Source organism: Thalassophryne amazonica, chromosome 2, assembly GCF_902500255.1.
Source record: "Thalassophryne amazonica chromosome 2, fThaAma1.1, whole genome shotgun sequence".
NCBI lineage: Eukaryota > Metazoa > Chordata > Actinopteri > Batrachoidiformes > Batrachoididae > Thalassophryne > Thalassophryne amazonica.
Window position 1 is genome coordinate 69078335 of NC_047104.1, and position 16919 is coordinate 69095253.

General features: G+C 39.8%; 1 protein-coding gene across 5 annotated transcripts in view; it reads right to left on the reverse strand.

Moving 5' to 3' along the window:
• Nucleotides 1-304: 304 nt before the first annotated feature.
• esrp2 (epithelial splicing regulatory protein 2) overlaps nt 305-16919 on the reverse strand; it is a 75158-nt gene continuing 58543 nt past the window's right edge. For 2 of the 5 annotated variants that reach the window (XM_034187291.1, XM_034187283.1), the window contains 5 exons: nt 14570-14803; nt 12751-12949; nt 11194-11398; nt 9840-10038; nt 305-1694 (listed from right to left, as the gene is read on the reverse strand). In XM_034187291.1, the coding sequence (XP_034043182.1) occupies nt 1533-1694; nt 9840-10038; nt 11194-11398; nt 12751-12949; nt 14570-14803 (999 nt within the window). In that variant the 3' untranslated portion in view covers nt 305-1532. Of the gene's footprint in view, nt 1695-2885; nt 8573-9839; nt 10039-11193; nt 11399-12750; nt 12950-14569; nt 14804-16919 lie in introns of all 5 variants that reach the window. The other 3 variants (XM_034187296.1, XR_004565058.1, XM_034187278.1) reach the window with 3 other exon arrangements.

Sequence of the window (16919 nt, forward strand, 5' to 3'; positions counted from 1 at the left end):
ATACACACACACACATATATATGTATGTATTTTTAATGACCCTTTCTGTCACAGACATGAAAATAATTAGAATAGTTTTGGTATGTATCTGTCTGATTTTGAGAACAAAGCTCCCTTTGTTTACCTTGAGGTTTAAAAAAAAAAAAAATATCACATGACCTTTGACACAGATGAAGAATGTTTCACTAGGAAGCTGAAGCACAAACATGGCAGCAACAGCTGAAGACATAAAAACCTCATCTTTGCTTAAACAAAAACAAATCACTTTCATGTCTGAAAACAAATTATGATCCCCAAATGAAACGTGGACTGTTGTCAGTGTCTTTATTGCTTAGTCTTATACACAGTTCTAAATTTTTACAAGTGTCAAACTTGCAACAAAAGAAACATCTCCTCTGCCACCAGAGGTCAACTTGGCCTGACTCGGGCCAGTATTGCACGCTGGGTAATGTAGGCACAATAAAGGAAGCGCACGTATCAGCAGGTTGTCCACAGGAAAACTTGTGCATTTTTCCACAATATTCCAGCCGAAAGAAGAAATTACACAGCATGCTACAGACTGATCATTAGAAAAAGAACACAACACATAGCTGAGGTCGATCATTTTAAGAGATTCAGTGAGGCCTCAACAAAATCTACATATTAATGAAGAAATTGAATTAAAAATAGAATTACTTGGTCATGCTATTAAAGATGCACTGCCTCTCCACTCTGATTACAACCAAAAGTAATACATAGTGCTTAGTGTACACAGTCTAAATAGGATACAAATGCTTTTTCCCCCCAAAAATAAACTTTTAAAGGTGGCACACCCGTGAAGTTCTGCTTTTTATATGTAGTCATCACTGCGGCCAAGTCAGTAGAAAGATATATATTCTGGGTGTTTTTTTTCTTCCTCTTTCCCCCAGTAGTACCATGAAACAGTCTTTATGGCTTTTTTTAAATAAATGTATAGCAGAGGCCATGAAATCATTAAACATCTCTCATGCACAAGCTTCTGTTCTCATACAACATACACAAAGGATTCTAAACTTTAAAAAGGAAAAATGGCTTGTAGTGGTCGAGAATGAAAACTGGTAAGTTTACAGGTTCTGGACAGCAGTGTCCAGGATTGGGGGGGTAGAACATCAAGCATTTCAGGATCAACACCTATACAGTTTTGTTGGCTTAACATCAAGAGCATATAAATATATACACGTAGATTTTGGGTGTGCTGAGGCACCGCTTCTCGTCACTTGAAACTATGTCTCCTCCAATAATCAATTTATACAAGTGCCAAACGTGAAGGTGGTGTCAGATCATTAACGGCTTCAGCTGCTTCACCTGTGCAGGTGAGCGGCCAGTCAAACACGGCGATGTCCAAACTCCCAACAGCGGCTTCAGGAGTGTTGCGGGACAGCAGGAAGAGCAGAGATGTGTTAAACTTTTATCATTTCTACAGAGATAACTGGTGTGAAAGGGTGAGTGCTACTCTGTGAGGGGGGGTGGTGGTGATGTTCAGTAAATAAAGAGGGCAGGGAGAGTGATTGAGGTCAGTTACAGAACACCATGTGGACCTGTTGGCCATAGAAGGGGTGGTTGGAGCGCTCAGCCACAGCGCGCATGGCCATGTCCTCAGTGGGGAAGGTGATCAGAGCCTCACCGCTGCACTGACCGCTCAGATTGTACAGTATGACAACAGCATCAGGCTGGAGCTGCAGAGAGAGACACGGTGGGGAAGAATTTTTAAAAGAATCAGTATAATATCATGCAGCTCCAACATGCAGACACCAGGGGGAGCCCATAAAGCTGAGCAGCAGCACTGCACAGAAACTCGAACCAAAAGACTAAGAGCAGAGCACATGCTGATGTCAAAGGATCTGAAACCTGCGACGCAATACCAAGTTAGCTCCAATGCATCCAATAACCAGCGTTCTGAAGACATGCAGGTTTGGAACAAGTCACTTGATCAGGTAAGCAATGACATGCAGCAGAATCCACAGGCTGGAGATGGAAAATTATGAGCGTGCAAGAGAGCATTTGTCATCCGCTGGAAACCATCAAAAAAATCAGTTTTTGAGAACTTCCTCCCCCAAACAGATTTAACACACAGTGCCACAGTGTTTGTACTTCTTAATGATGGATGTAAATAAAGTCCAACACATAATTAATGACTTGGAAAGGTCCATGTATCCATCCCCAACTTGTCTAACAAAAACTAGCTGTAAAAGTGACAATTTACGTAAATCCAAAGTTTGCCAATAATTGTGTCATCTGCATTCATGTCTAAATGTATTTTAAATTCTGTACTTAAAATCCCAGGACTGTATTTTGGGATTCTAGAATCAGCACTCCAAACCGAAAACTACTCAGTCAGAAAACTTTATAAAAGCTGATAAATCTTCAGTGTATAAACCGCTTTCTCAACTTCTCAACTTTTGCTGTTCCCCAACTGAGTGGCATTAATATTTAATAATCTTGAATTTTAGAGTCTGCAGATTGAGATTCAAATCTACAGTGGTTATACGAGTATTCAGACCATTGGACTTTTTATGTCTTGATTTTTACAAAATCATACCAAAATTACTCCAGGGATCATTATATGGTAGTTTTAAAAATTATGCTCAAACTTCAAAATGACAATAAATCTCTACAATCCAATAAAAATGAAAAAGAAAATAAAGCGTCACAAATACTCATTCCATTCACTGCAACAACTAAACTATTCTTTTTACAGCCAGTTTGTCTTTACACTCATCAGGGGATGAATACAGCATTTTAAATCTGCTGAATTATTTTGATTTAATGTCAAACAAGAAGTCTTGTAAAAGCCCACAGGGCGACTACTGTTACACTGTATTGGACTTTGGGGTTAGTTGGTTCTAATTGCTGGCAGCTCGTCTTACCTTGGGGCGAGTCCCTAAAGACAGAGCCATTCTTTAGGCTGAATCAGACTCCTGGCCTGTTCACTCATCTGAACCATGTTGTATTCGTCAGGGGCGTACTACAGATAGCATAATAACGAACGGACAGTCAGGGTTGGAAGCCCCCACAGCGTTTTTACACACAAGTAATTAAATAAACCCACAATCTTGAAACTGACACACACTTTGTAGCAGACACCAAATCACAAGCACATTCACAAATCTGGACTCGTGACATTTTCCTCACTCTTCGTCCTGCAGGAGCACCAGCACAGCCATATTTCCCATCAGGCCCAGCAGGATTCAGAGATCCAGCTGATTAGCTGCATCTGGTGTGTTAGATTTATAGGATGTTAAAAAAAAGAAAAAAGGACAGCTCCTTTAAAATTAATCCAACATTTCAGACACGGACCAAAATGTACATTCTGTTTGTCTCAAGTACGACAGGATGACATTCACTTATTCCTATACACGCATCCCAGTGTTCAACTTTGAGATTTTGTTTTTTGAAGACATCATCAGGCTCTGTTCAAACAGTCATGCCACAGAAATTGTATCTACATACACTTACTAGTAACAGATTGGACCCCATTTTGCCTTCAGAACTGCCTTAATTCTTAGTGGCATAGATTCAACAAGGTGTTGGAAACATCCCTTGGAGACATTTGTCCATACCAAAATGTTGGCATCACGTAATTGCCCATTGAACCAGACTGTCCATTCTCCTCTGACATAAATGAGGCATTTTCATACACACAACTGCCACTCACTTCCTGTTTCGGCCCACTCTCTGTAAACCCTGGAGATGGTTGGACATGGAAATCCCAGTTGATCAGCAGTTTCTAAAATACTCAGACCAGGCTGTCTTGCACCAACAACTATACCATGTTCAAAGTCACTTAAATACCCTTTCCTCCACATTCTGATGCTCCATTTTAACGTCAGCAAGTCATCTTCACATCTAGATGCCTGTTAACAAGCAACCAAACAGGTGTACCTAATAACGTGGTCGGTGAGTGTATATTCTAGACTCATTACATATAAACTTAAATATTTCAAGCATTTTTTTCATTTGAATTTTGATAATTACAGCCTACAACTAAAAAAAAAAAAAAAAAAATGAAAGTGCATATCTCAAAATATTACAGTATTTCATCAGAGCAATCCAAAAGAACACATGAGACAAAAACGTGGAACTTCTGAGAGGTCTGTTCAATTACACACTCAATACTTGGTTGGAGTTCCTTTTGCATGAATTAGTGCATCAATGTGGCATGGCATGGAGGTCAGCCTGTAGCACTCCTGAGGTGTTATGAAAGCCCAGATTGCTTTAGCAACTTTCAGCCAGTCTGTACTGTTGTTTCTGGGGTCTCATCATCCTCTTGACAATAGATACTCTGTGGGCTTCACGTCAGGCGAGTTGACTGGCCATTCAGGTTCAGTAATACCATGGTCAGCAAACCAGTTACTAGAAGTTTTGGCACTATGAGTAGATGCTTCTGTGGGTAGTCCTTCTGGAAAAGGAAATCATCATCTCCATAAAGTCTGTCAGCAGATAGGAGCATAAAGTGCTCTAAAATCTGGTAGATAACAGAGTTGATTTCAGACTTGATAAAACACAGTGGATCAACACCAGGAGATAACATAGCACCCAAAATCACCAACTGTGGAAACGTCACACTGGACTTCAAGCAACTTGGATTCCATGCCTCTCCACTCTTCCTACAAACAAAATACAAAAACTTGGACTTTGGATCACTGAGCAATGTGGCCCATGTAAGACTCTTCCAACGTCTCTAGTTTAGTAGTGGCTTGATACTTAGAATTCAACACTTGTAACTAATTTGTGGGACACGTTTGTGCATGGTGGCTCTTGATGCACTGACTCCAGCCTCGGTCCAGTCCTTGTGAAGCTCCCCTAAGTTCCTTAAATCAACTTTTCTTGACAATCTTGTCAAGGCTGCAGTCATCCCTGTTGTTTGTGCATCTTTTCCTACCACACTTTTCCCTCCCAGTCAACTTTCTATGAATATGACTTGATATAGCACTGACAAGAGCCAGCCCTTTTAGCAATGACCTTCTGTGGTTTAGCCTCCTTGCGGAGGGTGTCACTGAGTGTCTTTTGGACAACTGTCATTTCAGTCTTCCCCATGATTGTGGGTTGCTTGCACTGAACCAGACTAACAGATACTGGTACTTATCCTGCATAGCTCAAACCTTAAATGAAATACTCTAATATTTTGAGATACAATTTTTTCTAATTCTTGGATCTGTCTGCTATAATTCTCAAAATAAAATTTTAAAAATGCTTGAAATGTGTTAGTTTATATTTATTGAGTCTAGAACATAGAACATTTTTACAATTTTGAGATGCACCTGTATGTGCTCATCCCCTTTTACCTGCTGCACCAAACCTCACTGGATGATGACTGAAAATGAGAGATGAACATGTCAATAAACAAGTGAAGAGAGCAGAAGTATAGAAGGAAGAGTAGGAGGGAAATGGTGAAGTGGAGGTGAATAGAGAGAGTAATGCAACAGTTGACCGGACTGTATGCAGGACGTTCACATGTGTCAATCTCACAAAGAAGTGGAAAAAGGTGAAGAAAGGGAAAAAGCAGGCATGAGGGCTGGGCGATAAAATGATCAAGATGAAGCATTATGATAAGATTTACATTAAACAATAAGATACAGCAGGTAAAAATAAGTATTGAATACTTCATATTTCTCAATTAATATATTTCTGAAGGTGCGATTGACAAAATTTTCACCAGATGTCAGTAACAACCCACTACACATGTATAAAGAAATCAAACCATAGATGTCCATAAATTAAGTTATGTGTAATAATGTGAAATGACACAGGAAAAAAGTATTGAACACCTGAAGAAAGGGGGTACAAAAAGACATGGAAAGCCAAGACACCAGCTGAAATCTATCAGTAATTAGAAAGCAGTCCTGCCCCTTGTCAGTGCAAATTAGTTAGCCGACTCCCAACTGATGGTCTATAAAAAGGTGTCTCATTATCAAGGTGTCACACAAGAAACATCTCATGATGAGACAAAGTAAAGAATTCTCAAGATCTTCGCAACTTTATTGTTGCAAAACATACTGATGGCATTGGTTATAGAAGGATAATCTAAACTTCTGAATGTTCCAGTGAGCACTGTTGGGGCCGTAATCTGGAAGTGGAAAGAAGATCATTTCACCATAAGCCATTTATGACTAGGTGCTCCTCACAAGATTTCTGAGAAAGGACTGTTATCAGAAGATTATCAGAAGAGTTGTCCAAGAACCAAGGACCACTTCAGAAAGACCTGAAATTAATAAGTAATACTGTTTTAAAGAAAATAAGTAATGCACTCAACCACCATGGTCTGTATGCACACTCACCACAAAAGACTCCATTGCTGTAGAAAAAGCATGTTGAAACTCGTTTAAAGTTTGTTGCACATTTAAACAAGCCTGTGAAATACTGGCAGAATATAGTCTGGTCAGATGAGACCAAAATTGAACCCTTTGGATGCCATAATACACACCACAAATGGTACATCACCCCCAAAACACCATGTGAACAGTGACATCTGGAAGTGGGAACATCAGGTGTGGGGCTGTTTTTCAGCAATGGCTGGCAAACTTCATTTAATTGATGGAAAGATGAATAGAAAAATGTATAGAGACATACTTCATATAAACCTGCCAGGATGATGAAGATGAAATGAGGGTGGACTTTTCAGCAAGACAATGATCCCAAACACACAGCCAAGGAAACTCTCAGTTGGTTACAGAGAATGAAAATAAAGCTGATAGAATGACGCAGCCAATCATTTGACTTGAATCAAACAGAAAATCAATGGAAAGAACTAAAGATCAGAGTTCATAGAAGAGGTCCACAGAACCTTCAAGATTTCTTGCTTCTTCTGTGGAAGAATGGGCCAAAATCACACCTGATCAATGCATGTGACTAGTGTCTCCATACAGGAGGTATCTTGAAGCTGTCATTATCTACAAAGGCTTTTGTATAAATTCTTAAATACATTTCAGGAAGCATGTTCAATATTTTTTCCCCTGTATCATTTCACATTATTACACATAACTTAATTTCTGCACTCATTTGTTTTGGTTTCTTTGCATGTGTGGAAGACTTGGGTTGTTACAGACATCTGGTGAATATTTCATGTCAATGACACCTTTAGAAATATATTTACTCACAAAACTGGTGTCGTGTTCAATACTTATTTTACCCGCTGTATAAGGACATGTATACTCCATATGAGCAGATCCAACTTCCTATTACACAGCAGAAATAGATGTGAGAACGTCTGCTGTTTTTAAAGTTTGCTCATCACATGAAAGTGCTAGACTATTTTGTACTGCAACTTTTTTTTTTAGCGGGGGCTATTGAAGAAAGCTATGGGGGGGGGGGGGGGGGCAGAAAAACAACTCAAGGTGAACTTCTATCATCTGCTTAAGTTGAGGACAAAGGGTATCTAACCGGGGGTTATGGTTACACTGACTATACTTGTAGCAGGATAACAGGAAGATCGTTGGGCTCTTTGCATGAATAGAAATTGGCAGCAGTTTTCCCACACTGAAGGCACCATCAGACAACAAAGACAAGAGAGACATGACTCCTGTCTTGACCTTTCACAATAAAAGCCCAAGACATACGCTCCTGCCACAATGGAAGAAGACCTAAATCTTTTTTTAACACTGCTGCAAGATATGTGAAGATGAGAAGTAGAAGCAGTAGCTGAAGAAATGGTAGTAGAAGTAGTAGTAGTAGAAAGACAGTAGTAGTAAGGACATAAGGTCTGTACAGGACTACTGAGCTACACACTATCATCTGCTACAACACCAACAACAATAATAATAACAATTATCATCATTATTATGTTATGTGTTTGACACTTTATACCTTACGTTATAAGTGCTTCCCAACATAGGTTTTGGGTTTCAGTCATTAACAGGGTATTTTATAAACTGGCAGCATTATAAAACGGTCATCAAGGCGAACACTCGGTGGCGAGGAAGATTGTCTCTTGATCGATTCCTGTCTATATCAATCAATATTGGGGTGGGGCACGTGCACATCACCCAGTGCTAATGTGACATTCTGTTGTGGTCCAGCTGATGAAGAGCTGGTACTTTGCTCTTCAACAAATAAACACACCAGATCTCTGGCCAGTAAGCTGGGAAATATGGCAGACACGCAGTGCAGGAGCTCTCCATGAACGAGGAGTGAGACACATGAATCTACATGCTTAACGTGAATCACAGTCAGGGGCTGTGTGTGGAAACAAAGACAGCAGTACTACTGTAGGAACCACTTTCTCACCCAGGACCAGTGTGAGAACCATGATACAGCCAGAAAGTCTCACACCTAAGTACAGATACCTTTACTGTAGTTCAGCCAACAGTCAGGGGCAGAGTCGACCGTTCTGAGTAAAAACTGGCAACAGTTTTATGAGCAGTAAATGTGATACGAGCTAAACCCAGCAGTAATCCACTCAGTCTCCCAATCAGACCTCATTCATCCACACAGTATCAGGGCTGCACCATGCAAACTCAACCAACACAACCCCTCCACCTCAGCTCCAACCCCGTCCCCCGACGTGCCGCACCAGTCAGGGTTCGTACCTGTTTCACAGAAGTCCAGCTAATTTGGGCTGGCAGCCAATAACACAGGAAGCACAGACAAGAGGGGAGAGCAGAAGTGCACACGTCCCTTTAATTCAACACGACTATAATGTCACTTTAAAAAACTAAAAATTCTACTAGCAGAATGAAAACTCAATCAGATTTTGGGGAACTTTGATACTGAAAAATTTAAACTTACTGTAATTAAAGAAGCGGAAGTAATCAAGTGTATGAACATGACACACAAAAACCCTGGCGACTGTTTATATTAATGCTGCAATTAACATGTGACAGTCACACAAATAGAATAATTCTGAACACAAAAAACAACCACTCTGTGGCAACAAAACAAAAATACTGATGTACAGTGGAATAAAAGTAATTTATAAAGCAAAGTTTCTGGAAAAAACTAATCAAACATCTACACATTAAATTATTTACTGTAAAGAGTGCTGAGTATTAAAGATGGAAAATAAATCAGAACTGATGACTTTATGCTTTTACAAAAGCATGATGATCCATTTATAATTCACTGATTACACTGGTCAACATGATTTTTCCTTCATGGAGTTTTTCCAATGGATTTTGGCTAATTTGGGGGTGCTGAATCTGAAGTTAGTTTTTGCCAATCACATCACGTTTCTGAGACATGAAAAAAAAAAGCACTGAAGCAAAAGGTGCAGTCTTGCACACCTCTTCAGCGCCATAAACGATATTACAGCTCTTGGTCACATTTTATGAACCTGGTTTAGAAACTATGCTTTTGAAGCTGCTTTTGTGCACGATTACTGGTGTCAAACTCGTGAGTGAATGAACAACTTTTGTGTAATCCATTAACATGGAACATGCAGATTTAAAAAAAAAATGTAATATGATAGAGGAAATCTGAGCTCAGATTCGGATTCAGCACCCCAAAATTACCCTAAATCAGTTCTCAGAGTCCATGCAAGAATTTATTATTTTTTATTTTTTTGTCAACCAGTGTAATTATCCTGTTTGTTCTTTGTGGAATCATTCAGTAGACTATAAACCAACAAAATAATCACATTTTAATTCATCTGAAATGGTCTGTTACGTTCTTTTATAAACCATTAGTTTAATTCTCATTTTTCCTTGAACATTTTGAAATTTCAAATTTGTTCTTTAACAGACCTACTAATGAAAACATCTGCACAGAAACACGAGGGCTTTTATGATATCTGTGCAGTAGTATATACTTTCTGAGTGCACTGCACATGACAGTAAGTGCTCACAATAATCTTGGAATGAATTAGCTGTATTTGTTTTCATACTGACCTGGTAGCCCTGAAAGAAGCTGAGGATGTCCTTTACTCCAGTATTGTATGGGAGGCCCTGCATCCTGACCAGAGCACCATGCTGAGGCAGCACAGGTGACGCAGCCGCGGCGGCAGGATGGGGTGAAGCGGCAACTGCTGCCGCCATTGCTCCTGGTGGCGCTGCAAAGTAGCCGACTGTGGAGGGCGATACCGGGGGGCTGCAGAGACAGGACAGCAAGGAGATGGAGAACAAACAGAGCAGAGCGACAGCACAAGGATAAAGTAAAGGGGAGGTGTAGAAAAACATAATGAAAGGTGGCAGCCCAAACAACAGAGCAAGAGAAGAGAATTTTAACTGCATATTAAACAGAAATCCAAATCTTTCCCTCTTTTGGAGGGTCATAAGTGGTCATAAATTTAGCATTGATGCTTCTCTTGCTTAAAAGTCAGAAATGTGTCAAAATAAAATAAACATAACATTATCACAAGTGAGCAGAATTTCTAATTGATCCTAAATGTTGACAAATTTCTCTCAGATATAGATCAAAAACATTTTGTTTATAACAGTTTATTACATATTTAGGCAGCCCTGCTCTCAGGTTTTACAAAAGATGAACAAGGTTTCAAACCTGTAACCTTTCAGGATGTATATCTCTGAAACTGAAGAATGTGATTTAAATCTGAAGACACCTTAACACCTTTAAAATGAATTATGGAATAAACTTATGTACACTTCCAATAGAATTGGAGCATAATTTTATTTTATGCCGTGGTTGTGAGGCAACGCAAGATGTTTAAGTTTTTGTTATTTTGCATTTTCAGTAATTGAAACGTGCAACAAACTTTGTATGCCAACAAAATAGTTTGCTTGGTAAGATTAAAAACACAAGCCAATGTGCCCCATGAGATTTGGCTCATGACCGAAAGAACGAGATCATGAGTACAAGCGGCCGAGATGAGTTTCCTCCGCAGGGTGGCTGGGCGCTCCCTTAGAGATAGGGTGAGGAGCTTGGTCACTCGGGAGGAGCTCGGAGTCGAGCTGCTGCTCCTCCACGTCGAAAGGAGCCAGCTGAGGTGGCTCTGGCATCTTTTTCGGATGCCCCCTGGACGCCTCGCTGGAGAGATGTTCCAGGCACGTCCCAACAGGAGGAGGCCCATGGGAGGACCCAGGAAACGCTGGAGGGACTACGTCTCTCAGCTGGCTTGGGAACGCCTTGGGGTTCCCCCGGAGGAGCTGTGGGAGGTGTGTGTGGATTGGGAGGTCTGCACGGCTTTGCTTGAGCTGCTGCCCCCGCGACCCGACTCCGAATAAAGCGGAAGAAAATGGATGGATGGATGGATGGAAATGTGCCCCTACAGTTAATTGCACCTACCTGGGGTAGTAAGCCGTGTAGTTCATGTTCATGTTCATGTAGAGGTGAGGCTGAGGGGGGTAGTAGGCCAGGGCGTGAGTGGGGGTATGCGTGGCTGTGTGAGTCGGTCTGGGTGCAGCCAGCAGGGGGGGCTGATAGAGGGCAGCCTCTGAGAGAATAGCAGGAGGTGTGGGAAAGGCAGCATAGGCAGTGGGGGGAGACAGACCTACAACAACAGGAAAATAAGCAAAGTCCAATAATTCACATGCCTGCTGAGTTCAGTGGATGAAAAATACTGAAGCATAAATAGAGTCAAATGACCAATTCACTTTTATTTATTGATTTATTTTTACTAACAGCCTTATTCACATTCAAACTTTTTTTTTTTTTTTTTACAATGAAGCCTCTGCGTGCTCTGCACATTTTTAACAATTGCATCATTCTGGGACAAATCCTGTTTTAAAAGATTAAGAGCGGAGACGGACTGGTACAAGATCAGATCTGGCACTGGTTTGATCGTACATAGATCCAGCTTGGACTGCTAACTTTGACTGATGCAGACAGAGTGATATGTAATGTGAGTTTTTAATCACTGTGGTGCAGTCAGCTGACTACTGGCAAAGACAAATTGTGACCACTATAAGGAAAACCCAAACAGAAAAGTTAAGAGGAAGACAAGATCTTGTAGTTACTGAATCCAATCTAATCTCAAATACTAAAGATGCATTAATAAAGCAAACTACACCAGCCTGTTTTTTGTAATATACAAACTGACGTTATGGCTTCAAATGATCAATTGAAAAATAATGCAAGCAGAAGGTGCTGTAGAGCAGCACACAGTTCTGTTGAGCACATAGTGGCCAACCAGTATCATCTCCACCAACTGACTGAGGTAGTAGTATTATATAGGCGCCGAGGCCCACTGATGACTGTGTTTATCACCAGATTCATTAGTGTGGAGCGGATAAGAGTCTATGACTCCCCCTGGAGTGGACCCCAGTCAGACACAGTTTACTTCTCCAGCCAAGGCCAATACCAATTTACAGCTGAGTGGCCTGAGATAATACAGATGAAGTGACTGGTCCAAAGACACCAACAGATAGCATGTCTGAGAGCCAAACCCAGATCTACATATTGCTACCCCAACTCCTTATCAGAGTTAGATGACAGGTGACCTTCAGGTAGAGCTACCTGCTATATCTGAAACACAACTGAAAGACTGGATTTTAAACTTGACTGTTTCTGTGGAGCATGTGTGTAAATCTTTGTGATGCCTTAATGCTGGTTCTCAAAATAATAAGGGATAAAAAAAAAGAATTTGAATTAGATCCAGATCTGCCTCAAAATGTAATCAACTCTTCCCAATGACCACTCAACATTTTGTCACAATCCATTCTCTACTCTTAGGGTTATTAAGTACATCACGTCTGCCTTTGTCACCTGGTTGTGATGTGTTTGGTATTTTTAAGGCTGTAGAACTTGGACATACCCAAACATCAATACTGTATTAGTTTGGCAGATTATTTACAAGAACACACAAAGCAGCTGAAAAATATCTTTTTACTACAATTAACTTACATGGAAGTTTACAGGGTGGAGGAGAGAGGCCACTACGGTTAAGGGTTCCTCCCATCAGGACAATGCTCATTTCCTCTGTGGAGCACTGAAACACCTCTACATAACGGTCCTTCATTGTCTTTTTATGGCACTTCTGGGCCACCATAAAAGCCTTGTCAGATGACTTCATCTGGATGAAGGCATCTCCAGAGGGCCGCCCCTGCAGTAGGAGGAAGAAACATAGAACCATAAAAACTGAGCATAAGAAGATGCCAGATGATATGGAGCTAATGGTGGACATCATAGTTTCAATTATTTACCACCACATTCGTGTGGTTTAGTTACAATGCATGAAGGTATGTACAAATTATTACAGAAAAACTATTTATCCCTCCAGAACAGTGCTATACAAAATTTCATAAAGCTCGATTATATTACATTCATTTAAACAGTGGGTGGCACAGTGGCTTAGAGGTTAGCACTGTTGCCTCACACCAAGAAGGCCCTGGGATCACTTCCCGCCTAGTCGTTTCTATGTGGAGTTTGCATGTTCTCCACACATTCACGTGGGTTGCCCCTGGATGCTCCGGCTGCCTCAAACTTTAAAAAAAAAAAAAAAATGCAGGTTAGGTGAATTGACCAAAGGTATGTGTGCATGTGGATGTGACTGTGCTTGCCTGTCTATACTAATTTAAATCATCTCATTATGCAGGCTTTTTCTTCAAACACTGCAACTAAAGACCAGGTATTTATTATGTAATTGCACATTACAAGTGTTGTATCGCGCACCTTGGATAGGAAAAAGTTTATATTAGGAAAGGTTTTGTATTTTCCCCTTCCCTGTTGCAGATGCACAATTTTTTTATTGCAGTTTTACACAATAAGTGTTTAAAAATGCCTATGTTTCATTTGTGCATGCATGCATGTCTGTGTGCGTTCCCCTGCTCCATAGGGGTCCTTTAGCTGAAGAATGAGGTCTAGTAAAGAACAGTAAATAACTGCCTTTAATGGGTTTGTTTTGGCAAATGTGAAGATCACTAATGTCAGTATTTTTTTTCACTCCAATGTCCACCAAACATGTCATGTGGTTTCTGGAATTGCTCAGGTGAGGTCAAATTTACCAAAGGTCCCTTTCTGCGGTCAAGGTAATTGAGGTCAAAACTGAAGTGGGGTTTCCCCACCCACTGCAATTGCCACCAAATATGCACATAACCTATGTATCTAATTGCCCAGGCCATGTCAAATTTGCCAGAGGTCAATCACTGGAGTCAAGGTCGTTTCTGCCTGTTTGTTTGTTGGCCCACTTTTAGGTAATTTTGCTGATTTCTAGCGAACTTGGTATGTCATTAAAAGTTGACCCTGAAACTACAGTTAAAAAAAAAAAAAAAAAAAAAAAGTCAAGGTATTTAATTTTCAACCCAATTTGGCCCAAATGTAGCACACGCTTAGGTGGAATGCAGAATTACCCTGGCAAGGTCAGCCAGAGGGCAATCATTTGGTTGAAGATCAAGGTGACTGAGGTCTAATGTCAGATTGCTGTAGCATTACCATATTCATGCATATTCGTACCATCATCTAGTTATGTGAATTATGTCCTATTAATACAGTTAAGGGTACAGTAATTGCTGCCATGCAGATGCCATAACAGTACTTTAACCTTTCAGAAGCATTTATATTGACTTTTCAAGACAAATGCAAATACTGAAATGAAAAGCTACCATTTGTGCTTCAGGATTATACCTTGATTCTTTATTTATTTATTTTTTATCTGAAAGGTAAACAATTCAAAATAAATCTGCATGTGCCTTAGTACATAAATTACCATAATCCTGAGTCTGACCTGCTGGTTGAGGACCATGTGGACTCCGTGGGGTTTGATGTCAACAGTGTGCTCTCCCATGAACTCTAAAATATCTTCAATGCCAGCGGTGTAGGGCAGGCCTCGGAGGCGGACACAGTCCCGCGTGCTGCTCGCTGTGGGAAGGAAGGGAGGTGTTGCAAGGACTGGGACGGGTACAATGGGTGAAGAGGGTAGTGTGGAGATCAGAGGAGTAGATATATAACGATTCAGGACCTGGAAAATACAAAAAGAACAGTGATGCATTAAAACAAAAGTGTCGCTAGTTTGGTACACAGGTCTGTTGTCGCATTCAGATGAAGAAAACAGAGTTCATTTCATTCCCAATTCCAAGGAATGTCAACAATCAAAGACTCCTGCAAGAACAACTTGCCGTGTACATATGAAATGAGGCACAGCAATAAAACATCACTGTTTAAAACAGAAATAATAAATGGATTATCAACGCATTTTAAACACTCTCAGGACACATTCACAGCAGCTTCTAAAGGCTGGCTATTACTTCATATTAATATGAAAGCAGTAGTGAACAACTGTGGCCAAAACAGATAGAAAACAGGTATATTTGGGGTTTGTTCCCTTGGACATATGGCAGGTAATTTCTAAAACAACACAAGTGGCTGTCAGAGTGTCAACATGCTCAAAGCTCAACAATAAGGATGAAGTGGATGTAAAGAATCTCAAGCGCACAAAATATATTTTGAGTTTATTGTATATACAGGGTTAGGGGTTCAGAGTGTTTATCTGACGGATGGACAGAAACACCACCATTTCTGCCATGTATATTGTCTCATCTTTACTGTCAGAGTTACATACTTTTCCCCACTGTCTTCTCTGTGACAAATTAAAATGAAAAGGAAAATGAAAGCAGCACTGGATTGTATATATTCTTAATAAATGTATAAGCTCAAAGGAACAAATGTATTCATCAGTGAACATCTGACCAAAAGAAACGCAGACATCGCCAGGAAAGCTCGTTTCTTAAAAAAGCAGGGAAAAATTCAACAGACATGGACATCCAACTGCAAAACATTTATCAAATTGAATGGAACACCAGAACAAGCGAAGGTTATGGTAATCAGGAACCTCGAGGAACTGGACAAATACGACCAATAAGGTATGAGGACACAAACACATCACAACACCATGACACAGACCAGAGGAACCTATTCATCTACTACATCATCTACATCTGGAGACAAGAAGGATATAACTCACAGGATTGCTGATCATGGAGAAGTAGAACTGAGAACATTTAAATACACAGACCACAATGTACTGGACTTGGAGCACGATATAGACCCGGACAATAATTTCTTCTCAAATATCAGTGACAGTTGTTGCTATTATACAGATGAACAGTTTAATCGGATCATTAAAACGGATAACAAATTATCAATCATCCATTTCAACAGCAGAAGTCTATATGCAAACTTTAACAACATTAAAGAATATTTAAGTCAATTTAAAAAAATATTTAACATAATTGCTATATCAGAAACATGGATCAATGAAGATAAAGGAATGGATTTTGAACTGGATGGATATGAATTTAATTGTGTAAACAAAGAATAAGAGTGGAGGAGGAGTGGCTGTGTATGTGGATAAGAACATGGATTATACAATAGTAGACAATATGACAACTGTGATCGATAACTTATTAGAATGTATAACTATTGAAATATGTGAAGAAAAAAGCAAAAATGTATTAGTCAGCTGTATATATAGAGCACCAGGATCTAGTATTGAAACATTCACTGACTGTATGGGAAAAATGTTCTCAAAAATTAATCAAAAAACTGTGTTCATTTGTGGTGACTTAAATATTGATCTGCTCAATCCAAATAAGCATAAAATAACAGATGAATTTATCAATATAATGTACAGTATGAGTTTATATCCAAAAATCACCAGGCTAAGCAGAATTACATCCCATAGTGCTACCTTAATTGATAATATATTCAGCAATGATATTGAGAATACACAGAGTGGATTATTAATCAATGACATTAGTGATCATCTACCAGTTTTCATCATTTATAATAGAAACCATCGGCGGAATCAGCCAGAGGAGAAAATAAAATACAGGCGAGTGCGGACAGAGGAAAACATGAACACACTAAAGAAGGATTTACAGGAGCAAAACTGGGAAAAGGTATACAGTGAAAGTGATGTTGATAGTGCATATGAAACTTTTTTACAAATATTTACATCATTATATGATAAAAAATTGTCCAATTAAACAAGACTACAGAAAACAAAAAATCCAAGCTCGACCATGGATGACGAAAGGGTTACGAAATGCAAGAAAATACACTGTATAGAGAATTCA